This window comes from Eleutherodactylus coqui, chromosome 4 (genome assembly GCF_035609145.1).
Source record: "Eleutherodactylus coqui strain aEleCoq1 chromosome 4, aEleCoq1.hap1, whole genome shotgun sequence".
Taxonomy (NCBI): domain Eukaryota; kingdom Metazoa; phylum Chordata; class Amphibia; order Anura; family Eleutherodactylidae; genus Eleutherodactylus; species Eleutherodactylus coqui.
In genome coordinates this window covers 69,564,739-69,591,738 of record NC_089840.1, presented here as the reverse complement: position 1 = coordinate 69,591,738, position 27,000 = coordinate 69,564,739, and the positions used below count along the sequence as shown (strand labels likewise).

The following is a 27,000-nucleotide window of genomic DNA, read 5'->3' as shown; positions in this document are numbered from 1 at the left end:
AGCATGTGCCTAAGTAGGGCATGGGATGCATGGACTGGCAACGTTGTGGGCGGACACTGAGGGAACAGTGAATAAGGGAAGTATGAAAGAGGCACCCTGGACTCGGCACCACATCTCCTATGAGGCCGTTACTTTAGTTTAGATGACCTAAGTCCTTTAAGCTGGCCATACATATTAGATATATATAAACCAAACCTGATGATTCTGGTGAGTCTGGCCATTCATCTAATGTGAATGGAGGCTTCCCAACGATCCCTTGATTTTAGATATTGGGGAAGATTAGAATAGGGCAGTTGGATTTGAACTTGACAGATCCTTTTGTTCTCGTAGAGATAAGCAGAAGAGTCTGACATTATTACTTATTTTTAAAGTGCCTTTATTTCCAAGGTGCTGTACAAATGAAGAATATGGGCTATATTACATGGCACTACATATAAGCTGCAAATACTACTACATATAGAACCACATTACATATATAAACCCCCCCAAAAAGTTTAGTGCTGTGTTAGCTAGAAGAGCAAAATGTGATTGTTCTCAGTAAGAGAAACCAAGTAATCTTGTAGATATACCTCTTAATGGCTAACAAAAATACATGATGTTTTAGTGATATGTTCCATTAAGCCCGAGGAAGAACTTGGTGTAGGTTCGAAAATGGTTGTTAGCCATTAAAAGGTATCATATCTACAAGATGACTTGGTGTCTCTCACTGAGAACAATCACATGTATAAAACAGGAACAGTAAGCAGTAAACATTTACTAAATGTCTAACAAATTGATACAGAGGGAGAGAGGGGAAGGGGGAATAAGACAGTAGGTGAGGGCAGAAGCTGTTCATGTAATGGTGACAGGATTACTGTAGGTTGTAGACATTTCTGAAGGGGTAGGTTTTTAGGTTCCTTTTGAAATTTTCTCAGGTGGTGGAGAGTCTGATGGGTTGAAAAAGCAAGATCCAGAGTATAGATGCTGCATGGTAGAAATCCTGGAGCTGATTATGTGAGGGCAGTTTTGGGAAGAGTAGAGGAGGAGGTCTTGCGAGGACCAGAGTTTGAGTGGGGAGTTATCAGGAGATTAGATCAGAGATGTATGGAGGTGACACGCTGTGGACAGTTTTGTATGTCAATGATAGTAACTTGAACTATATTCTTTGGGTAATAGGCAGCCAGTGAAGGGATTGGCAATGGAGAGAGGCAGGAGTGTAATGGGAGGAGAGGTGGCAAAGCTGGGCAACTGAGTTGAGGATGGATTGGAGAGGTGTAAGGGCATTGGAAGGGATGCATTTTACAGAGGAGACTGTTGCAGTTGTCTATGTGGGAGATGATGAGGGCATGCACTAGCATTTTTGCTGACTCTGGGTTGAGAAAAGATCGTATCTGAGAGATATTTTTGAGTTGGGGGCAGAGGGGGTGGCTAGGGCTTGTATGTGTATTTGAAGGAGAAGATGGAGTCACATATAACATAGAGACAGCAGACTTGTGACAGTACGGGCCATTGATTATAATTGTATGATTGATAGGTGTGGTGGGAGTGTAGAGTAAGGTGGGGGAAAAAAAGATGATGAGTTCGGTTTTTCCCATGTTAAGTTTTAGGAATCGGGAGGAGGCGGATAATGCTGGTAGAGACTTTAAGATTCTCGATTGCAGAAAGGTAACATCTGGGCAAGAGAGGTAGATTTGAGTGTCATCAGCATAAAGGTGGTACTGGAAGCCATGGGATTCTATGAGCTGTCCTAGATCATGGGTTTGGATAAAGTAGAGTTGGGTTCCTAGTATGGAGCCTTGGGGAACACCAACAGAGAGAGGGCGAGGCGAGGATGTTGTGTGCGAGTGGGAGACACTAAACATTTCATCAGTGAATTATGAGGAGATCCAGGAAAAGGGAAAATTTGTGATGCCGAGGGGGAAGAGAATTTGTAGTAGGAGGGCTCTGTCAACTGTGTCAAAGGCAGACGACAAGTCTAAGAAGAGACCTATTCAGAACACATGCACGCTGGACCCAAGCCTTGTTGTTTTATTGTGTATTCATATGCGTTGCTACGGTGTTTAGACACAGCAGTGTATACTGTATACATATTTCATCATGTAATTATTGAATTGACCAAAATGTCAATGTCAAAAGTTAATTGGTAGCATAATTTCTTGCATTAACTATGAAGTAATAACTTAGCTTAAAGGGGTTTTGTCATTAGAAAAAAAAATCAATACTTACCTATTCCTCCCCAGGCAGTTTTCTTACCAGATCTTCTACTTGCCTATGTTCTCCTGGCTCCTCTAGTTCCCTGGGTTACCTCACCTCCAGTGGGCCGGATCCTCTTCTTCTAGTATTGTAGCATTCATTAGGAAGGGTAGTGAACACTATGAGTGATGTAGTGTTCACTGCCGAATCCTCGGCAGCCTTCTTTAACACGCATGTGCGATATCTCACTGCTAGCATTTCATATGGTATATGAAATGCTAGCAGTGAAACATCGTGCATGTGCAGTCGCGTTAAAGCAAGCTGATGAGGATTCGGCATTCCCTGCTAGGCAGTGAATGCTACGTCTCTAGTGATGTAGCATACATTGACCTGCAGGAAGCAGAATGCCGGCAATGTACGCTTCATCACAGGAAGAAGAGGATCCTGACGGCAGGAGGAGATGTGACACGGGGGGCTGGAGGAGCCAGGGGAAGATGCGGTAAGAATACTTCCTGGGGAGGAATAGGCAAGTATAGATTTTTTTTTTTCAATGACAGAACCCCTTTAATGTCTATCTGGTTGTATTAGATAATTCAGTAAAAAAAGGAAGGTGTTTTAAAAGATCCTCCGAGTCCTTACGCAGTCTAGAATCTGAGGAAAGGGTTAAGGGATATAACATTTACTTATCAGCCACCAAAGGAGGTTATCACTTTGAAAACAGACAATCAACTCGTCACATCACATAAATGTATTGCTGAAATTAACAAGTCAACAAACAGCTGTTTTGCCCATCGCCCATCCGTAACTGGATATTAGAGCAAACCTGGAAAAACAGCCTTGCTTATCAGTGTACATTTTCTATGTCTACAAGTGCCAATTCAGAGGAAATATGGCCAAGCAGTGACATGAGGAGTGGGTGGTGACACATAAGTTTTACAGCAATAAAACAATAAGCCCGAGCTCACAAAAGGAAGCTGCTAAAGATCTCCACAAATGAATTTCTGTATGCATTGTTTCAATAAATTGCCAGTTTATATGAAGAGTTACAGAATGTGCTGTTTGGTGAGGCGTCCTTGGAAGAACAGATTGGCTTGTGTAGAGCTGTTAATTGTTTCCAAGAAGCAGCTGGCTTTAACCAGACAATATTCTAGTGCAAATATTATTTGAGGACAGCAACTTCCCCTATTAGGATGGTTGCTAGGCAGAAACTTACACAGGCGTATTCCAAAGAAGGGGTTATTAGGTAGAATTGTTGCTTTATGAGGATAATAGAAAAGTAGTATCCTTGGCCAGAACTTAATGCTCTGCAAATTGGAAAACCATATGTCAAACTTAATTTTATCGACCTGATGATTTAATAGATCAGAAAATACTAAAATACCAGCTGTCCCTACAGAAAAAACACATGCGGACCAACACATATATTAACAGGTTCTTGTCTTTGCATGGATTTCCTTATTCTGTACATATCTTTAAGTAAAATAGAAGAAATGGTTGCCTTCTGAAGTGCTCAAACCTTACTTCAAGGTTCGGCTTCTACAATGTAGTGGATGTACGTCTTTACAGCAGGAAATGCTGCACTACAAATATCAGATTACATATTGTCTATCGAATGAGTCTGTCAAAGGCAATGTGGTTAGAGATGAGCGAGCACGCTCGGATAAGGCAGTTACTCAAGCTCTTCTCGAGTAACTGTATTCTCGTCCGAGCAGGCTCGAGGTGGCCGCGGGGGGGGAGCAGGTGGGAAAGTGAGAGAGATCTCTCTCTACCCCATGTCAACCCCCGCTCACCCCCTGCCTTATCTGAACGTGCTCGCTCATCTCTAAATGTGGTTAAAAAAGGGTCTTGGCACTTGTATTGAAAAATATTTAGTGTACTTGTATGTTAAAATGTCAGATGACATAAAGAGCATTTCTAGTCTTAGATGGCACCCTGTGCAGATATTACCTCGCTCGCCCTTTCTCTGTTGGTGTACTAGGAACCCTACTCCACTCCATCTACACCCATGGTCTAGGACAGCTTGTAGAATTCCATGGTTTCCAGTACTACCTTTACACTGATGACACTTAAATCTGCCTCTCTGACCCATATGTTACCTCCCTGCTATTCAGAATTTTAAAGTGGGGGGACCTTATAAGAGAGAAACAAGGGAGACAAACATCCAGCCAGTATCTGCCTGGTGCGCCCTACAAGGTGGTAGCTGAAGACTTGTGTGACTACATAGGTTGCACGTAGCTAAGCCCAGCCATGATGAAGAGTGCACTCAAAACTAGATAACCCATAACTTGAAAAAGGAACATTTTACGCATTACCATATTTATTAGCCTCAAAGTCTCTAAAATGAAACCACATGGCAACATTTGTCAACCACGTATGCACACATAATTTTCACAAGTGTTCTCATAATGGTTCAAGTGGCAAGTCAGCAGATTTCTTATGTGAGACATTAATGGTATTTTTACATGATATGCCATAAATTATAATTGGTGATCCTGAGAGCAAAAAAAAAGGTTGCTGCATGTGTTTCTTTCCATCAAAGTCTATGAGAAGCAACTGATTCATTCTTCTCCTATAGGTGACTGCCACTGGTCACTTTGACTTCATATATGGGGGTCAAGATACTACCATGTATTTAAGAGGTTGGGTCCTTTTGGATATGCCATAATTGTCTGAGGCGGAAAAAAACCACATAAGTTTTCCTCTAATAGCTTACTTCAGACCCACTCTGTGACAGCAACACTAGGACAATAGCTGCATTAATGTCCTCATGGAAGACAACAGCAGAAAAATTGCTGAATTTAGCTTTTATATTTAGTTTTAGCCAATTTTTGGTAGAGCGGAACAAAGTCTTAAGAGTTCTACTTTAGAATTGGTAAAGGCTGAAGTTATTCTGTGCTTTAGAACTGGAATCATTTTACTGAGAGGATTTGAACCAGGTATTCTCACTGTTGACAAGCTGCAATGTGGCTTTCAACCCAAACACTCAACTGAAAGTTCTTTAACCAACATCGCAAGACATCTGCTAACTGCTAAAGCCAAATTACCTCCCTCATTGCTCCTCCTATGCCTTTGACCCATCTGACCACTCCTTCTTGTTACAACCTCTCTCAACCCTTGGCATTACTTACTTAGTATTCTCCAGGATCATCTTATATCTCACCAACCAAACATTTAGCTTCTCCCACTTCCACACCAGCTTCTTGTCTTCTCCTCTCTGTGTTGGTGTTTCTCAAGGCTCTGTCCTGGGACCCCTACTCTTCTCCATCAATACCTTCAGCCTGGGACAGCTCATAGAATTCCATGGCTTTCAGTACAGATTTTTACACTGACTACACTCAAATTTACCTCTTTAAGAGGTTTTCCATGGAGAATACTACTGATGACCTATCCCCAGGATAGGTCATCAATAGTTGATCGTCCGGGATCTGTCGCTCAGGACCCCGACCGATCAGCTGAGTGGATGCATGCTGTCAGTGCCGAAAATACACAGAGGTGGGAGTGGAAGTCTCCATGCTGACCTCCATGTAGTGGCCAGTGCTTGTATCTGCAGGCACAGCTCGTGTTGATTTTAATGAGAGCTATACCTGCAGTTAAAAGTGCCGGCCACTACACAGAGTTCAGTGCGGAGACTTCCTCTACTTGCGCTCCGACCTCTGTGTATTTGAGGTGCTGACTACATGCATCCGCTCAGCTGATCAATCAGAATCCTGAGTGATGGACTCCAGTGATCAACTATTGATGACTTATCCTGAGCATGGATCATCAGTAGTATTCTCCCTGGAAAACGACTTTAAGCTCAGATATTATCTCTGCTATTCAGAATACCAGAATGTTTATCATGCTCTTTATTCTCCTCTTGCTTTCTAAAACTCAGCAAAGACAAAAGTGAATCCATCATCTTTCGTCCATCTCATTCAGTAACCCCCTCTCCCCCACCTGACCTAATAATCACATTTTAATGGCTCCACACTTTCCCTTGTCACAAGTACACTGCCTTGGTATAATCTTTGAATCTACCCTGTCTTTCAAAATGCACATCCAAACTCTTACAACCTCCCAATCTGAAATATCTCCTGAATCCACTCTTCCCTCAACCTTGAGTGAGCAAAAATACTAATGCATGTCATCAGCTACCCCCTAGACTACTGCAACATTCTTCCCAGTGGCCACCCATCCAACCCTCTTGCACCCCTACAATCCACCTTCAACTCTGCTACCCGGGTTAATCCACCTCTCCCCTTGTTTCTCCTCTTCTCCTCTTGATCCATCCTTTCACTGGCTGCCCCATACCTAGAGAATTCAGTCAAAAATATTAAAAATTAGCAATGTTATCCAAGTATGTCCATAACCTGTCTCCTCCATACATCTCTATCCTAATCTCCCAATATCTCCCAAGACATAATCTCTGGTTCTAACAAGAACTCCTTCTTTGCTCTCCTCTGTTCAGTTCTTCACACAGTTGGCTCCAAGATTTCTCCAGGGCATGTTCCACACCCTGGAACTCATTACCCCAAATGATAAAACTCTATGACACCTTCAAAACTGTCCACGCAACCTGAAAATACACCTCTTCATAAAAGCCTTCAAAATACAGTAACCCTGCTGTAACTACTCTACCGTATGAACACCTTCTATCCCCACCTCCCCGCCTATTGTCTCCTACCCCCTCCATTGTAGATTATAAACCCTCGGGCAGGGTCCTCTCTCCCTCTCTACTAGTCTATCACTCACTGAGTTCGTATGTTTTGTACTTTTTTGCCTTAGTATGTACTGAACCCCCTTTTCACTGCGCCCTGGAAGTAATGGCGCTCTAAAAATGAATAATGATAGCAGGATGCTGGGTACTCCGGCCCGTTTATAATCAGAGGAAGCTGTATGCATTGAAGTGAAATATTTTAGGTCATAAGTTTAATGCAATAAAAATGGGTTAAAATCAGTAATCTTGTTGTGGACTGAGCTAGGCCTAATATAAATGCAGTCACTTTACTGGAAACCTCACTAATCAGTTTACAGATTGTATAATGGAACCATATGAAGCCCATCTCTACTGGTGTGAGTAATATGTTGTACTTAAAACCTAGTTCATGAGCTACAGCCATTGATGGCTGTAATCTTGAATACTCCGGCTGGGTTCACATCAGTGCTCCTTATTTCTGTTATTCGAATCCATCATGGAACTCAAACAGCGAAAATATCTGAAGTGGCGGATCCTGGCCATGTTGGGCACGATTGGTACCTCATACACCTATTAACTACAATGGGGCTCCTTGAGTTTCTGCAGCATGCTGAGATAATTTGTCCAGCATTTTGGGCCAGACCTTTGCTGGAGGAGGCTCTGCACATAGCCTCTAATGCAAAAGTGAACACAGCCTTAACCCCTTAAAGCGACAGAATGCAAGTTTACATCCTGGCCACATTGGACTTAAGTTTATATCCTGTTGCGTTATGTCCTGTGGATGGTCCAGGCTCAGAAGTTAGTCTGTACCATCCCGCAGCGGAAGTCAGCTGTGATGGATAGCTGGCCTGGTGCTGCAACATGAAAACATTGATCCCGCTCTTAACCCTTTACATGCTGCGATCAATGTACATTGTGGATTGTAAAAGTGTGCTCCCTCTGTGACGTCATCAGCCATGGCCTGCGATCGCTATTGTGAGAAATAATGCATTGCAGTACAGAAGGACTACAATGCATTATCAGAGCGGTCAGAGCTTCTATGGTTCAAGTCCCCTACAGGGACAAACATTTAAAAAAAACTTTTTTTGCTCCATTAAAAAAAAAAACTATATATTTCATATCATCGCATCTGTAATGATCACACAATAAAATGCACACTCTATTTACCCTGCATGGCAAAAAAAAAAAAACTCCTAAAAAGTGGCAAAATGCTTATATGGTTCATTTTGCCTCCTAAAAAAAAATCACAAACGTTTTACAATAAATTCTATGTACTCAAAAACTACAGTGTGCCATGCAAAAAACAAGCCCTCATATAGCCACCTCGATGGAAAAATTAAAAAAAAAGTTGTGGCTTTTGAAAAGTGGAGTGAAAATCCCCCCAAATATGTTGCTTCCATATGGCCAAAATAGGCCATGTCCTTAAGGGGTTAAAGGCTATGTACATTTTTTCACACTTTTATTTCTCTTTGGATCAATGTATTTTTGGAAATAAAGACTCTTTGCAATTGGTTTTCATTAAAATTTCTGATTGATTGGTTTGTCTGCTTGTATTGTTTTCCAAGACACTGCAGACTGGAGGACTGAAATCTTAGCTAATTATTTCAGTCAGCATAAACTGACTGGCTTCTCCTCTAGCCTGCTCTCCTTTCCACTGAGCTACTTTAGATGGCTGTATAACATGGAATGGTGGAGGATAGCAAAACAGTAAATGCTACTATTACAGAGGGCTGTAACTCGCTCCGGGTGATTTTTCTGCTATTATCAGCAGTTAGGGGGAACCACAATCCGCTACTCAGAAAGAGGATAAGATAAATGGAGAGATAGCTGTGTAGTATTGAGTGGGTGTGGTTATGTTACACAGCCTCTGAAAGAGGAGAGAGGATAGGGAGCTGATCTTGAATATAGGAGAGCCAAGTATGATTTTTTTTTTTTTAATGCCTGAGAAGGAAAACTCAATGGAAAAAAATAAGTGCATCATTTCTTTTTCAGGAACATCGTAAGATATGTATATATTGATTTTTTTTACGCACAAAGGTTTCTATAAGCTTTATGGAAAATAAAGGTTATAGAAACTTATGAATGAGTCTAGAAATGTATGAATAAATTTACAACTGGGTGGCACCAGTTGGGGGTGTTTTCCTGCACTGTCTGATACTGGCCAATCATAGTATCACTATGTAGGGACACATCTCTTTTTGACAGGAGGAATGGTAATACCCCATTGTCAATTTATTCACAAATCTCTAAGAGGAATAACAGAGGATCAGCACAAGGCAGAAGATTACTAAAACAGACATGTTAGGGGTGGTAACAGGTCCTCTTTAAGTGGCTTAAGTGATTTACAGTGGCAGAATTTCCAGTTTATTAATCTAAGGTGTTGGATTACATGTTGTCGTATTTTAAGCCTACAGTTCTAGAATGTATACTACAAACCTGAGGCACCATATAAATATGTTACAAGTATTGTTCATAGCACCTTTCTTAAATTCTTTCATCCAGGTCTCGGTGACTGCACGAGAAGATGTCCCGTCTTTTGGACCCCCGCTTCCCAATCCACCAGTATTTCAAAAAGTAAGAAATGTAAATTTTATACCTAGTCTGCTGGGAGACATAAGGCACAGGGCATTCCAAGCTATTTTCATCTCAACAAACAATCTCCTCGCTGTAGAGTAACATTCATTTTATTCAACAACACCAGATGTGCAAAACAACATGAACTGAATCTCCATCATAAATAAACCATGATTAAGCACCATATTAGCGGCTCCAGCTTGTTCTGCCAGGTGATTATACAGTATATTACAGCTGCATCTCTTTCAATACATTTGATAAATTAGGTTATAGGGTATTTTTACGTGAAGGTAAACAAACCATACAAAGTCTCAGTCATGTAATTGTTCATTTTTTCTGAAAGTTTCGGATTTGGTGAAAAACTTTGTTTAAAGCATAACTTTTAATACTAAATCCTAAAAAAAAAAAGTAAATGAAATGGTGTTCAAGATAGTACAATACTGTGAGGGTCTTGCAAGTGTTCGGCTTCAAAAACAAGTCTCCTGATGAACCTGCAGGATGGGTTAATTGTAATCATACTAGGAATATATATATATATATATATATATATATATATATATATATATATATATATATATATGATCTCTTTAGTTGGACAGTCTGTATTAACAATTTGTTGAACTTTTTTAGAGCGACCTTATGGTTTCGGGACAAAATTCTGTATCGGGACCAGAGACTGGAGAACATACAGGGGGTGTACAAAAATATAAAAACACCGTACAAAATGCATGAGATTTTAATCATTAGCACTGAGCTTTCCCACCAAATTTGTGTTTACTTCAACCTCTTGCCCTGCTTTGGTGGGTTTTGGGAGCCAGCTGGTTCTAAACACCTGACCAATTGAACCTTGTTGCTCGGGCTGATGTTCTCTTCTATCCAGCAGCATCTGTGTCATATTACCTCCACTAAAATTACATGAGATTATAAATCATATTTCAATAAGACCTACAGAGACTGATTTTAAGGCATGCAATTCGTAGGGTATTTTCGTATTTGAGTCCACCACCTGTATATTACTTTTTCTTGATCTTCGCCATCCCACCATTCCAGCCGTTCCGAGCCCCATGTTTGGTTGGCCAAGATGACCACTCCTGTTTTTTAACTATAATATGCACTGCTTTATGATTGGCCAGCACTGATTACACGAGCAGAGCTAGCCAATCACAGAGAAGGTATAGTGCATTGTTAGACCTAACTCTACTAATGCATTATAGGGGATTAGGTAGTCTAAAAATTGCGGCGTCTATCCTGGTCTTCTGAAAACAGAACCTACAGAAATTAGCGGGACGGGCAGGAAAATCAAGTCCAGATAAAATACCCCTTCCATCTTCTAGGCCCAGGACAGAATTTTGTCCCAAAACCAGAGGGTTGCTTTAACCCCTTCCCACTCCATGACGTACCGGTATGTCATGGAGCGGCGGGGTATGTATGAAGAGAGGTTGCGGGGCAACCACTCTTCATACAGTGCGGGCGTCAGCTGTCTATAACAGCTGACACCCGCGGGCAATAGCCAGCCGTGCAGGTGTCATGGCAGCTGGGGCCTAATGAAAGGCCCCAGGGCTGCCTTACCAGACTGCCTATCAAGCCATCCCCTTGGGGTGGCTTGATAGACTGCCTGTTAAACTGCAGTATGACGTAATGCTATAGCATTATGTCACAATGCAGGAGCGATCAAAGCATTGCATGTTAAAGTCCCCCGGGGGGACTTCAAAGTACAGTAAAAAAAAAATCAATAAGGTTTTTTTTAATTGTAAAAAAAAAAGTTATAAAAGTTTAAATCACCCCCCTTTTGCCATATCTATTATTAAAAAATCTAAATCATAAAATAAAAATATGTATTTGGCATCGCCGCTTCTGTAACAGTCCGATCTATCAAAGTAGCGCATTATTTTTCCGGCACGGTGAACGTCGCCTGAAAAAAAAAAAAAAAGAACGCCAGAAATGCACTTTTTAAGTTACCCTGTCTCCCAGAAAATACGCAATAAAAAGCGATCAAAGAGTCATATGTATTCCACATTGATACTATCGGAAACTACAGAACATCCCGCAAAAAATGAGCCCTTGCTCAACTACGTCGACGGGAAAAAAAAGTTATTGCGCGCACAAAATGACCACAGATAATTGAAAAAAATTAAATGTCTTTGAAAAAAAAAAAGAGTAGTATAGTAAGAAACAACCTATACAAGTTTGGTATCGTAGTAATCGTACCGACCCATAGAATAAAGTTATCATTTTGCTTTTGTTGCCGTTTGTTCCTCGTAGAAACAAGACGCACTAAAAGATGGTGAAATGTCTTTTTTTTTTTCATTTTACTCCACTTGGAATTTTTTAAAAGTTTTTCAGTACATTATATGGTACTTTAAATAGCACCATTGAAAAATACAACTCGTCCCGCAAAAAACAAGCCCTCATACAGCGACGTCGATGGATAAATAAAGGAGTTACGATTTTTTTGAAGGGGGGGGGAGGAAAAAATTAAAATGGAAAAAGAAAAAGGGGCCGCGTCATTAAGGGGTTAATGATTAGCAATTTAAAAAATCTTTGCTTTCATTTTTTTTCATTGCTGGATTTCAAAAACCTTAACTTTTTTTTTATTTTCTGTTGACCTGCAGTATGTTATACAAGTGTACTCCTAGATTGTAGTACATTGTACATTTTAAATGGTAGTCTATTAAGAACGAACTGCAATACATGGCAGCCCTGAGAGCTCCACCCACAACCGCCCTCCATACACTTTATAACAGGCAGTCGTTAACAGGTTAACAACTATCATTCACGCTGATGAGTTGCCATATTCTTGTGCATGTATAGAAGGGATCACCTAGTTTTGCACTTTCTGCAGCATGTGAGGTGGGTTATGTTCAAAGTTCTTGTTTCCATCCCAGATGTGCATTCGCTCATGTAATCCTCTCCAACAGAGACACCTGCCACACACCGCCCGCAGCCACCAAATAGTGACTCAGAGAGCCAAGAAGGACATGACTCAATAAAATTAACAAATTTCCCCTCTCAACCCATTTCTCTGTACTCAGCAGGGATCCGACCATCATTTGGAAAGAAAATGAGTGCCAGCTTTTGGCAGTCAAAATATTAGTCATGATTCTCCCTGAGCTGCCATAAATGCGTCAGCATGTCAGCTACCAAGTCTGTGAGTCCCTGCTGGTTGCAGAGAGATGAAAGGGATGCTAGAAAATCTGAATACCAAATGTGTTCATTATGTCTCTCACTTTCTGATTTCTTACCGCTAAGCCCTGCTGGTAGAGTATGTATTGCAAAATTCTTTATTAGGATCACGTTGTGTTTGTAATGGGCAAAAGTCTACCCAAGTCATGTCTTAATACTGTACGGAGCTGGCTCAGCGTTAGAGGGCAATGTACCTTACAAATGGAAATTAGGCTGCACAACCTGATTCACAGCAGTAATGTTACCTGCATGCTACGACAGCCTCCACTCTGGTAAAGGCAAGGGTGCCAAATAAAAAGAACACCCATGAATGCAGAGTAGTGTACTTATAACTTTTCTTCTCTTACATAAAACAAAGTGGGAAGCCATAGAGGTAATTTGCTTGATCGTAACTTTAACCCTTTCCAATCCAATTTGTATCCTAGTTTTCCTAGGGCTCTTTTTCTGCCAATATACAACGGCGCTATCTGCTGGCTAAAGCCAGTACTGCATGAGGTGACACGTTGGATAGAGTACAACAGCAGAGAGGCAATATACAGTAAGAGAACCCTGACGGATGTCTTCCAACATCGGAGCTGTACAGCCTTAAATCATAATGTCTTCAGAGGTCAGACAGTGGATTAGAAAGGGATAATGATATGAAGGAGTTTCTTGGTTGAATTGCATTGTAGTAAAATAAATAACCAGATTTTGCAACTTTTTTGTTTTCCAGAATGCTGAGTTCCGTGAATTTTTGCTTACCAAGCTGATCAATGCTGAGCATGCTTGCTGCAAGTCTGACAAGTTCGCCAAGCTTGAGGTAAGTGAACTCAACTCAAATGCCTGTAAGGGTTTTGGGCGGTTAATATATTCTGAAATAATGCCTCTTCATAAACTATAACTAGAATTATCTGTGTTACAGTTACTTTTGTGAGTAAAGGATATCTTTTTGACCTAGGATCGGACAAGAGCTGCTCTTCTGGACAATCTTCATGATGACCTTCATGTGCATACACAGGCTATGCTTGGCCTAGGTCCAGAGGAAGACAAGTTGGAGAATGGGGCTCATGGTGGCTTCCTGGAGTCGTTCAAAGTGAGTAAAGAAGTGTATCCATACATAATAACCCATATAACATGAAAGGGGTTTTGTCAGAGTTTAATATGCTGTTTTATTTTCATATTTTAATTTGATTAGAGATGTGTTTGCTTAGACCTCTGTATTAGGCTGGATTCACACGAACGTATATCGGCTCGGTTTTCACGCCGAGCCGATATACATCATCCTCATCTGCAGGGGGGGGAGGATGGAAGAGCCAGGAGCAGGAACTGAGCTCCCGTCCCCTCTCTGCCTCCTCTCCACCCCCTCTGCACTATTTGCAATGAAAGGAGGTGGGACAGGGGCGGGGCTAACTTGCGGAAATTAGCCCCGCCCCTGTCCCACCTCCTTTCATTGCAAATAGTGCTTCAGATTCAGAATGAATCAGATCCACAAGGCTAGATGAGTGAAATCTTTAATTAAACAAAAGTATATGTTGCTAAAGTTAAAAAAGGCATCTTCATTGGCTCGCAGATTCGTCATCTTCCTAAAGATAAAAACTTTGAGCAACTTATTTAGGGTCATGGGCCAGCAGCTTGAGAGGCATTTAACCCCTTAATGACATGGCCTATTTTAGGATTAAGGATTCAACGATTTTTGGCGGATTTTCATCTCCATTTTTCAAAAGCCATAACTTTTTCATTTTTCCGTCAACGCGGCCGTATAAGGGCTTGTTTTTTTGCGTGGCGATCTGTAGTTTTTATCGATTCCACTTTTGGGTACATAGACTATATCATAAAACTTTTATTATTTTTTTAATGATAACAGGGAGAGAAAACGCATCAATTCTGCCATAGATTATTGGGGGTTTTTTTCACAGCATTAATCATGCAGCATAAATGACACAATACATTTTTTCTGCGAGTCGGTATGATTACAACGATACCAAAATTCTTATATTTTTTTTAAGGTTTTTCCACTTTTTGCAATAAAAACCCAATTTTTTGGAAATCTTTTTTTTTCCTCTATAGCTGCATTCAAAGTCCTGTAACTTTTTTATTTTTCTATGTACGGAGCTCTATAAGGGCTTATTTTTTGCGAGATGAGCTGTAGTTATTATTGGTACCATTTTGGGGAATACACGGCTTTTTTGATCACTTTTATTGCATTTTTGGGGAGGCAAAATGCAAAAAAGTAGCATTTTGCCTCCGTTTTTTAGCGGGTTTTTTTTACCCTTTTTGCCGTACAAAATAAAAAGTGCGTTCAACTTTTTGTACACATTGTTACGGACGTGTCAATACCAAATATGTGCCATTTTAATTTTTTCTTACCTTTTTTATGCTAATATTAGAAAAAGCACAAAAAAACTGCCCTGCCATGCCTTATCGCTTATACAGCGATCATAGGCATTGGCACTACAGGACTCCAGTGTCTGGTGTCCTGTTGCCATGGCGACAGGCCGGGCTCTAGCGATAACATTGCGAGAGCCCGCTGGAGACACAGAGGGAGCGCGCTCCCTCTGTGAACTCTTTCCCTGCCGCGATTTACTTAGATCGCAGCAGGGAAGGGGTTAACAGCGGGGGGGGGGGGGGGGGCATCTCCGATGCCCCCCCCCCCCGCTGTAGCAGCGGGAGGCTGGCTATCACTGACAGCCAGCTCCCGATATGGGATAGCGCGAGATCAGTCATGATCTCGCGCTATCTCGATGACGTAAGGGTATGTCATTTTGCGGGTAGTACTAGCCTGCCATGACGTACCCTTACATCATAGGGCGGGAAGGGGTTAGAGATGCATCAGGTTTCCATCAGAAGATTCCATCAGGATATACCAAAAATGGAACAAAGGTATCAGGGAAACTGGAATGCTTCTCTGCTTGCGGACTAGTGTTGGACAGTGACAAGAGACGCCCCAGAAAAGGATTACAAGGGACTAGCAAAGAGAATCCATTCACGTGATTAAGCCATTTTTTTTAAAGTTAGTGTATCTATAAAACCAGAGTTAGGCTACTAAACAAAATGTAATGTCACATTCATTTTCCCTGACCCACAATTAGGGCAGTTTAGTTATTTTCAGAAAAGAAAAAGCCTCAAAGCGTATCTTTAGTATTTTGAATTGAGATTAGTTTATCTTAACCCTTTCAATCCAATTTCTATCCTGGTTTTCCTAGGGGGCTTACTTTTTTTTCTGCCGTTATACAACGGTGCTATCTGCTGGCTAAAGCCAGTACTGCATGAGGTGACACGTTGGATAGGCTCCGACAGCAGAGAGGCTGGCCATATACAGTAAGAGAACTCTGACGGACGTCTTCTAACATCGGAGCTGTACAGCCTTAAATCATAATGTCTTTAGACGTCAGACAGTGGATTGGAAAGAGTTAAAAACCAGAGCTAATAAACCAAATCTAATGTTATACTCGTAGTTATCCACCCAAAATTAGAGTAGGTTCCAGTGTTTCTGGAAATAAGCCTGGCTCACATTGTGTCTTCAACTACATCCCTACAGATATTTGATTAGGTTAAAGCCATGGTTTTGTGCAAGTCACTCAAATTCATCCGCACTAAACTCTGCAAACTATGTTTATGGCCTTACTTTATGCACAGCTCGGATATTACTTCCAGAGACAGAACCTGAGAAAAAGATCAGACAATCAGACTACTCGAGCGAGTAGTGCCTTAGCCGAGTATCTCCCCGCTCGTCTCTAAAGATTCGGGGGCTGGCGGGGGAGAGCGGGGAGGAACGGAGGGGAGATCTCTCCCTCTCTCCTGCCCGCTCCCCACCATAAGTCACCTGTCACCCGCGCCGGCCCCCAAATCTTTAGAGACGAGTGGGGAGATACTCGGCTAAGGCACTACTCGCTCGAGTAATGTGCCTCAGCGAGTATACTTGCTCATCTCTAATTACAACCCATTCAATCAATAAAGTTTATGTTATAGAATGAAAGTTTCTTTTTCTATCTGGCTTCCAACAGCTTTATTGCTTCTTCTTCGCAAATATTTCACACAGGTACAAAACAAATCTTGGCCATCTTGACATTATTAACAGCCCTTTCTAATGAGCCTAATACCCCAAAACTTCAGAAATCATAAACTCAGCTAGGACCGAATGGCTCCCATTAAGTATTTTTGCACAGTCTGTCTCTCTTCACTTAGGAATGGGAGGCTTAACGGAGAGTCCCACACCTGTTCACAGCAACAATGTAGAGAAAACCAATACCACTGTCTATCTCATATCTATCTATCTATCGATCGATCTATCCTTCTATACAATATTTGGAATAGATGTTTTGAAAATTCTAATTCCAAATTCCATTAATTCCATACTCTTGTCCACTTTTACTATTAGGTGGTGTTGTATTTTGCTATAGTATAGGACTGACAAAGAAGGTTTGTGCTATATTTTGCCTCATTAACTGTTTAAGAACCACAGCAGCTCTTTCTCTGCACTGGCGGACTCAAAGCACACCCATGTATTACTTAGATGGGCATTCATTTGAATGAATGCATGAAATACTATATATCCTTTCTAGCGGCTGCTAATGATTGCAGCTGATTGCTGGGGTGGCTCTCCTATTAAATGCCTGTGATGGGACAATCCCATTAATATGAATCCTTTGGTAGTTTGCCTTTAAATGTTATTGGTCAGTGATGGCGAAAACCTTTAGAGACCGAGTGCCCAAACTGCAACCCGAAACCCACTTATTTATCGCACAGTACCAACACAGCAATTTAACCTGAATACTGAAGCCGTGCGATGTGTTTTTCTGTCCCACTGAAAGCAATGGATGATGCATTCCGAGAGAATGTCCAAAGATAGAACATGCCGTGATTTTAGGGTTCAGATGAGCTTTATATTCGTGTGAATTTCATGACCATGTGAAAGCGGCTTAAGCCAGCTTCAGGTATGCTGCCACATGTGGAGTGGCCTTAGTAGTAATAGTGTCCCTACATCAGCCCCAGTAGTAATAATGACCCCACAGTGATCTCAACAGTAATAATGTCTCCTATATTAGCCCCAGTAGTAACAGTGACACCCACAGTAGCCCCAATAGTAATAGCCCCCCCCACCCCCCGAGACTGTTATACTTGCCTTCTTCTTGTCTTCAAAGCGTCGCTGCTCCTCTGCTCGGCACTGCTACGGAACCAGTGAGGAGAGGTAAAAGGAGGAGGATCCTGGGTCCTCAAACTGCTATCAGTTTGTGCATCCCACAGCAGCGCCACTGAGTGCCGTAGTTCCCCGGCTGGTATCACTTTTATGGTGACCCAAAAGCGAGACAGATGTCCTGAAGCCTGTCTCGCTTAGTGACCCTGGGGAAAACGGAATGCAGGGTTCCAAAGCGGAACTGTCCCAACTAAATTTGGACGTCTGGTCACCTTATTCTAGTAGTACTAGTTACGAACGGCGCGCTTGCCCACATAGAGGGCTCTGAGTGCCCCCTCTGGAACGTGTGCCATAAGTTCGCCACCACTGCTATAGGTACTACATAAGCCAATGATGCTCTCTCTTGTGGTGGTCTATTATGTATAATGAAATTACCCAGCATGTACTATACATTTATTTCCAAGTACCAGTTATCGCTTACGTTTTTTAGATAAACACAGGATTTTCTTACTAAATGGAGCAGTTTCTTAAAAATAAGAAATATTTCTCGTTAAACATGCACATATATGTCTATACGGTATATATAAAGCTTTCTCTAATTGACATCCTATGACCAGATGGCATGTACGATTACCAGGATAGCTGCCAGAACTGACATTTAATGTGGATTCAAGCAGCTGCAGAATGGTTAATTAACGTGTACCGCTCTGACTTTAGCAGCATTTAAACTTCAAAACACACTCTATGGGTTTGATCAGCATTTAAACCCCTGGTAGCTGTGCCACTTTGGAGGCTGACATGACCGTCTGGTGGGGTATTTCACTTGTAATAACATACTAGATGCTCTGTAATTGCTTAGGACTGCCGTCCGCATTGCAAGACCACTTTCAATTAAATTATTATCTGAGGCAAATAGAAGGTTTAATTACAATATGTTTACTAAACTATAAAAATGTGTAAAGTGCTAATAATGTGAATAATTTAAAGGGGTTTTCCGGGGAAAATACTATTGATGACCTATCCTCAGGTTAGGTCATCAATAATTGATCGGCCTGGGTTTGCCACTCTGGACCCTGATCGATCAGCTGATTGTGCCCACTTAAAGCACCACAAGTATAGCGGACAAAAGCAAATAAAATCCCTGCACTCCTGGTGAATGGATAGTGAAAAATAAATTGAGTTATTGATGAAGTAGGAGGAGAGACAATCGCATTTCCCGCCAGATTTCAGGTTGGTGCACACCCCTTTTTTCACAGGACACTCCTTCAGAGGTGGAGCATCCAGCGGGACATGCTTCCAGAGATGGAATGTCAATGGGTGTGCACCAGCCTGACACATTGGGTGGGATATCCCATTGTCTCTCCTCCTACTTCATTACTATTGTTAACTATAAAAGTTTCATTTGCGGTATGGAAACTTACGGTTCCATCCAGGTACCATTTTTGGTATCCAGATGGAACCCCATGACAGATCCCAGGGGCGTAAGCCAAAACAAGATGGAACTGGCCCTGGTTTCTTATGTCCATTGCTTTTAGGTGTATTCCATCTTGTGTAGTGTGACCTTTTCTGCAGAACCTTATTATCTGTGTAACATCTTAGTCAGATAATTTGCTTGGAAAATACGGTTTCTTGACTTCCCATGAAAAATAGAGGCGATAACACATCACTTAGAGACTCGTAAAGGATATAAATGTATCAGATGTTTGAGAAGGGCAAGTTCATCTGGTCATACGGATTAATCTTTATACAGTAAGCAGTTCAGTTTATCTGATAGCAAACATTCTCCGAAGGCTTTATGGCCGGCACATAATGAAGTTTATTTGTTGTTCTCTGTCTTTTCTTTGTCTAAGAGAGCGATCCGGGTGCGCAGTCATTCCATGGAAACTATGGTGGGAAGTCAGAAAAAGCATCAATCTGGGGGCATATCCGGGAGCCTGAGCGGAGGCATTGTGCACACAACCGCTGAAGTCACCAAAACCACATTCTCCGTAAGCATCGTGAATGTTTGCTGGTGTCACCTATATTGTGTCATCCTTACTATGTATCCTATAGTACGGTGGTTTTTATTGGTCTAATAGGAAGCATTTGTGCCTTTTACTGTTTTTATTTTGAGCTATACAACAATGAAATAGCCTTAGGAAATGAAAGTGCCCATTTACTTAGGGAGGTGAACCACAGACTCTACATTGTGGGTCTAGTATTAGTGGATAATAGCTATGGTATATGCAGGGCTTTAGCTAAAGACTCATAAGCCCTGGTACAAAAGTTGAACTTGCGCCCCACCCTGGCCTTTCAATTACTTTTAATGGCTGATGGCTGTGGTCCACCAGAAACCTTCCGCTTCCCAATGCAATGATGCAGTACTTGCAGCCAGAGGTCTAAACAGATTAGGAGCAAATGCCCCATGATATATTTTGCCTCCTTAACCCCTCTTCCCCCTCAATATATATGTACATATATGAAAGTGCATATCTATAATACAACCTATATGACACGGTGGACTTAGATACAGCGGCTTAGATGTAGTATACCTCTAAATAATGCAGCTGTACACACTGATAGTACTTACAGTGCAGTTACCTTCAAGGATCACACCCTGCACCTCCTTCTGATCAAACAGACTTAAAGGTGTTGTCTAGTTACCAGATAACATTGCTGCTATAGCTCCAACTGTCTTAAAATACCAAAAAAGAACAGTACTTACCTTGCTCTGCTGCATGGATCCAGGGATTTTGCCCTGCCATCTTCCCATTAATTGTTGTGGAAGATGTCAGCGGAAGTCACCTGACTGCTGCAGCCAATTCGAGACTGCAGCATCACCACAAAATTCCCGTGACAAAAGGGAGACATAATTACTGTTCTTTTTACTATTTTAAGACAGTTAGAACTATAGCAGCACTGATGTCCAGAAACTGGACCTTTTACTCACTCATCACTCACTCTGTCTGACCTGTTAGTATTGGGTTATGCAGCCATAGTGTAGTCTGACTCCTCCCCCTTCTGATACGTAAATGCTCTAAGCACAGAATAACAGGGCAAGGGGGAGGAGTCAGGCTTCGCTGCGGCCGCATAATCCAATGCTAACAGGTCAGATAGTGTGAGTGATGAATAATTAAATCACTGATCTTTTTGGCCAAACCCAGGTGGACAGTCCAATGAAAAAATGGAAAAACCCGCCAACAGATGCAACTATTTGGCTCCTTAATCCCTGATGGACGTAGCCTATTTTGGCCTTCAGGGCAAAGATATTTTTCTTTTAAGGTTTTCCATCTCTGCATTCAAAAAGCCACAACATTTTTCCATTGATTTAGCCATATGAGGGCTTGTTCTTTGCATTCACTCGATCAAGCAACCTAGTATCCCTAAATAATGGCACTAGAAGCAATAGTATTTTAGTGCAATTATTTAGGGATAGTATATTTTACTTTATTTCTTTACAGAGCGCACAGCTTAGAGTAAACACTGGTTATCATCATTGACCCCACTATAGAACATTTTCAATTTTGGGTCCATGAAATAAGCCCTGTGTAGTCTGATCCTGTGGGGTCCTTTCACTTGGCCAGATAAATAATCCGTAACGAGCACCGATTGAAACAGTCGAACTCATAGCTTACAATAATAGTGGTTTTTTTCAATCGTTCATGCAATCATTCGTCTTTCCTCTTCCCGTAGTGATCCCATTGCAAACAGGAAGTTGCCTATTTATACATGTAAATGTTCTGATGACAAATCATGATTTTTGCATAAAAGATGCAACAAATGAGAGAATTAAAGAGGTTTTATGACCTCAGTAACATTGCTGGCAGTGAGGAGATAAGGGGTGTGGTGAAATAAAAACCATACATACTCACCTCCCTCTGCGCGTTGCTCCACCCCCACTACTGGACACCGCTTCAGCCCTCTGTTTACATTGGTGGCAGCGGTCACATGGGTTGTTTACCTATATGACTGCTGGAGCCAATAGAGGCCGGACAGGGATGTCAGACATGACATCTTGTAAACCTTTCTCAGGGCTCTTACATTAGAAGCCCACGTGGCAAGTTTATAGGACGCTACTAGGCCTTCTGGCCTGCTGATGTCACCTGTCATATGTCTCAGCACTGGACCGCTGAAACAGTGTTCCGTCACTGCGGTGAGTATATAATTTGTATATAGTTTTGGGTATGGGCAGCCCAAATCTATATAAAAGTAATAACTCAGAAAACCCCGTTAATGTTTGTTGTCGGCTCACTGCACATATTTACACTGGACACTGATTGGGAATGATCATTCAAGCAATTATTGCCCCGTGTAAAAGGCCTTTCACTTGAGGATGCAGATGGAAGGGGGTAAGGGTGGCTTTACATGAAACAACTATCAAACAAATAGTCGCTTGATCGAGTGAATATAAAGCCCCATTCACACGCAACGATTATTGCTCAAAATTCATTCAAACAATGGCTTTGAGTGATAATTCTTGCATCTAAACGCTTCCATCTTTCACTCTTTGGCTGAATGATGATTTTTAGGTGAGCATAAAATTCATCATTCAGCCGGAGAGACATAGCAGGGACCGCACACTGTGTTCTCCGCTGGAGCAGCTGATTACATTGTATTCAGCTGACAACCCGTGGCAGCCTCTGCAAAGACAATGCAGCTAAATGCAAAGTCCAGACCACATGCTGGGATTTGCAAACACCTGCTGGAGGCTCATTTACACACAAATGAAGCTGATAAAGTGTTAATGGGCGTTAGTGCCCATTTGTACTTTATGCAAAATGATTGCTAGAACTATCAATCTTTCAATCATTCGAAAGATTGTATTTGTGTGTAAATGAGCCTTAAGCAACAGTTGTTCTGGGTCAACACGCTACCAACTGGATGACGGCTGAATTCATTCACTAGTCGCTAATCATTAGTGACTACAGTATCAGACTACACAATGGATTTGTTTGAAGTCTGCAACCATGGAGACATGTAGGCCTGCATACGACCTGCATATACAAAAGTATAGGGTATTCTTGATTATTTATATATATATATATATATAATCTATCACGACTATTAGTAAAGTTGCTTCATTTTTCATTTTAGATGCAATAACAGAATAATTATTTGCTGTGTTTCTTGTAAATGTGTTTTATAGCCTCCTGCAGTTGTGGCCAAGACGCAGTCTAAGAGCCCAATAAAACGGAGATCTGGTCTCTTCCCTCGGTTGCACACTGGAGCTGAAGCCCTGTCTGATAGTCGGACTCGCTGGTAAAGTTTGTCTTGTATTATTGAAATGTATTCTTTTGAAACCGACCACAATTTATAGAGCGAAGATTAACATCTGCAAAGGGCACCAAGACAAGGATGTGATTACTTCATCTCCAGACTAGTCCTCCCACTGTAGGTCCTCTATAAGTGCATCCGTCTACTCATCACATTATACGGAATAACAGTACGTCTGGTTTCTGCTCCGGCTGTCTGATCCTTTGTGTACATCCAGCACGGCTCTTTCCTTGACATTCATGAATGTTATATTTCACAATGTCTTCAAACAGAATAACTTTTTACAAAGTGTAAGAGGTTCTTGTTACTTCATTCTGCTAAATAGTTTACATCAGTCATTGTTCCATAACTGGCAAGACCGTCACCTAAACTTATCAGACACTCTTGTTTCCCTAACTCCCATAGAGCTGTATAGAACAGGAGTACGTTCCTGACCATCACAGTATACCAACTTTTCTCACCACCGTCAATTGGTGGTGGGGTGCTGGGGTTCTAGCAGGACACCAGCAGTAAGAACCCCATTGATCTAAAGGCCTCTTTAAACATTAGACTAAAGTCATCCGATCCCACCAATTTCAGAGGAACCAGCCTACTCTCGTATGTGAATGTAGGGCCTGCCAACAGATATCATGGAGGGAAAGAAGAATTGGGCATGTTGAGTTTCAACGCCTGGACCTTTTGTTCCTCCTGGTGATAAGCCACTACCAAAGCTGTCTGACAGCATTGTTCTCCAATGGAAAACACATGAATGTGCGGCCAAGCTGAGCGATCATGTGTGTGGGGGAATTAGGAGAAATAGTTGTCAACAGAACAAACTGACAGCTATTGAAGGTATATGGACACCTTTACATTTATCACCTACCCAGTGGAAAATTACTAAGGCCCCTTCTACACAGAATGATTACCGTTGACCGCTGGATCGTGCGAATCCAAACAATAACCGTTCAGTGTAAATGCTGCCAGTGACTGATAATTCGTTCACTCATCATAAGGCTGGCTGTCCAAGGGAGAGTTGTCATTGCAAGATCCGCAGCGATAAATCGCCCGCAGACCACGCATGACACGCTTTCTATAGGCTAACTATGGAAAGCGCCACCCGACGTCCACGAGCAGAGAATCATAGCAATTTTTTCTGCGGGTCGGTACGGTTACAATGATACCAAATTTCTTATTTTTTTTTAGGTTTTTACTAAAGATGAGCGAACACCAAAATGTTCGGGTGTTCGTTATTCGAAACGAACTTCCCGCGATGTTCGAGGGTTCGTTTCGAATAACGAACCCCATTGAAGTCAATGGGCGACCAGAGCATTTTTGTATTTCGCCGATGCTCGCTAAGGTTTTCATGTGTGAAAATCTGGGCAATTCAAGAAAGTGATGGGAATGACACAGAAACGGATAGGGCAGGCGAGGGGCTACATGTTGGGCTGCATCTCAAGTTCACAGGTCCCACTATTAAGCCACAATACCGGCAAGAGTGGCCCCCCCCCCCCTCCCAACAACTTTTACTTCTGAAAAGCCCTCATTAGCATGGCATACCTTTGCTAAGCACCACACTAGCTACAACAAAGCACAATCACTGCCTGGATGACACTCCGCTGCCACTTCTCCTGGGTTACATGCTGACCAACCGCCCCCCCTCCCCCCCACAGCGCACACCAAAGTGTCCCTGCGCAGCCTTCAGCTGCCCTCATGCCACACCACCCTCATGTCTATTTAGAAGTGCGTCTACCATGAGGAGGAACCGCAGGCACACACTGCAGAGGGTTGGCACGGCTAGGCAGCGACCCTCTTTAAAAGGGGCGGGGCGATAGCCCACAATGCTGTACAGAAGCAATGAGAAATATAATCCTGTGCCACCGCCATCAGGAGCTGCACACGTGGGCATAGCAATGGTGAACCTATGTGCCACACACTATTCATTCTGTCAAGGTGTCTGCATGCCCCAGTCAGACTGGTAATATGTACCTTAACAGTAACCGCGTTGGTGGTAATGTGGTGGTGACTGCGGACCTAGTAGCACGGTTGTATTTTGTTGGTTTTCGGAATGCGGCCAGGATTAAGTGGGCCGTGGCGGGGGGATGGTGTGGGGGCTCTCTTGTTGTGTCGGTAAAGGTGAAATTCTTGGACTGCCACCAGACGAACCAATGCAAAGGCATTTGCCAAGAATGTTTTCCCTGTTGGAGGAGGAGGGGGATGTTTTTGAGGCACTACGTGTCCTCTCCACGTGTCCGTGGTTATATGCACCTTTACAGTAACCGCGTTGGTGGTAATGTGGTGGTGACTGCGGACCTAGTAGCACGGTTGTATTTTGTTGGTTTTCGGAATGCGGCCAGGATTAAGTGGGCCGTGGCGGGGGGATGGTGTGGGGGCTCTCTTGTTGTGTCGGTAAAGGTGAAATTCTTGGACTGCCACCAGACGAACCAATGCAAAGGCATTTGCCAAGAATGTTTTCCCTGTTGGAGGAGGAGGGGGATGTTTTTGAGGCACTACGTGTCCTCTCCACGTGTCCGTGGTTATATGCACCTTAACAGTAACCGCGTTGGTGGTAATGTGGTGGTGACTGCGGACCTAGTAGCACGGTTGTATTTTGTTGGTTTTCGGAATGCGGCCAGGATTAAGTGGGCCGTGGCGGGGGGATGGTGTGGGGGCTCTCTTGTTGTGTCGGTAAAGGTGAAATTCTTGGACTGCCACCAGACGAACCAATGCAAAGGCATTTGCCAAGAATGTTTTCCCTGTTGGAGGAGGAGGGGGATGTTTTTGAGGCACTACGTGTCCTCTCCACGTGTCCGTGGTTACATGCACCTTAACAGTAACCGCGTTGGTGGGAAATGGCCTCGCCGCCATCATGTCTTTGGGAAGCCTCTGTTTCCACACCCCAGAGACATACCATTAGCAGCAGTATAGGCAGAGCCCAGAATTCGTAACATTTCAGCCGTAGCATTAGGACAGGCCCCACTAACATATCACTAGCAGCATTATAGGAGGAGCGCAGTCTTCGTTCCATGTCAGCAATAGTAGCACTCAAGACAGGCCCCAGTAACAATTCCGAAGCAGCAGTATAGCGGGAGCGCAGTCTTCGTTCCATGTCAGCAATAGTAGCACTCAAGACAGGCCCCAGTAACAATTCCGAAGCAGCAGTATAGCGGGAGCGCAGTCTTCGTTCCATGTCAGCAATAGTAGCACTCGAGACAGGCCCCAGTAACAATTCTGAAGCAGCAGTATAGTGGGAGCGCAGTCTTAGTTCCATTTCAGTAGCCTTAGTATAGCCAAGGCCCAAGTTACATTTATGTAGCTAAAGTGTAGGCCAACCCCACACACCTTTCTGTACCATGAGTGCAGGCGAAGAACATACAAATTGCTATGATTACACTGTAGGTGAGGGCCCCAAAAAATTGGTGTACCAACAGTACTAATGTACCTCAGTAAAAATTGGCCATGCCCAACCAAGATGGCAGGTGAATCGCTTTGGTTAATGTGGCTTAAGTGGTAACTAGGCCTGGAGGCAGCCCAGTGTAACGAAAAATTGGTTCAAGTTAAAGTTCCAACGCTTTTAAGCGCATTGAAACTTATAAAAATTGTTCTGAAAAATTATTTGAGTGAGCCTTGTGGCCCTAAGAAAAATTGCCCGTTCAGCGTGATTACGTGATGTTTCAGGCGGAGGAGCAGGAGGAGGAGGAGGAATATTAGACACAGATTGATGAAGCAGAAATGTCCCCGTTTTGGATGGTGAGAGAGAACGTAGCTTCCATCCGCGGGTGCAGCCTACGTATTGCTTACGTATCGCTGCTGTCCGCTGGTGGAGAAGAGAAGTCTGGGGAAATCCAGCCTTTGTTCATCTTGATGAGTGTTAGCCTGTCGGCACTGTCGGTTGACAAGCGGCTACGCTTATCTGTGATGATTCCCCCAGCCGCACTAAACACCCTCTCCGACAAGACGCTAGCCGCAGGACAAGCAAGCACCTCCAGGGCATACAGCGCTAGTTCAGGCCACGTGTCCAGCTTCGACACCCAGTAGTTGTAGGGGGCAGAGG

General features: G+C 42.6%; 1 protein-coding gene across 1 annotated transcript in view; it reads left to right on the top strand.

Moving 5' to 3' along the window:
• The window catches only part of RAP1GAP2 (RAP1 GTPase activating protein 2), a 188,584-nt gene that overhangs the window by 129,159 nt on the left and 32,425 nt on the right, over positions 1-27,000 (top strand). The window contains exons 13-17 of the mRNA XM_066599625.1: positions 9,350-9,421; positions 13,317-13,403; positions 13,542-13,676; positions 19,568-19,705; positions 22,843-22,955. Of these exons, the coding sequence (XP_066455722.1) occupies positions 9,350-9,421; positions 13,317-13,403; positions 13,542-13,676; positions 19,568-19,705; positions 22,843-22,955 (545 nt within the window). The remainder of the gene's footprint in view (positions 1-9,349; positions 9,422-13,316; positions 13,404-13,541; positions 13,677-19,567; positions 19,706-22,842; positions 22,956-27,000) is intronic.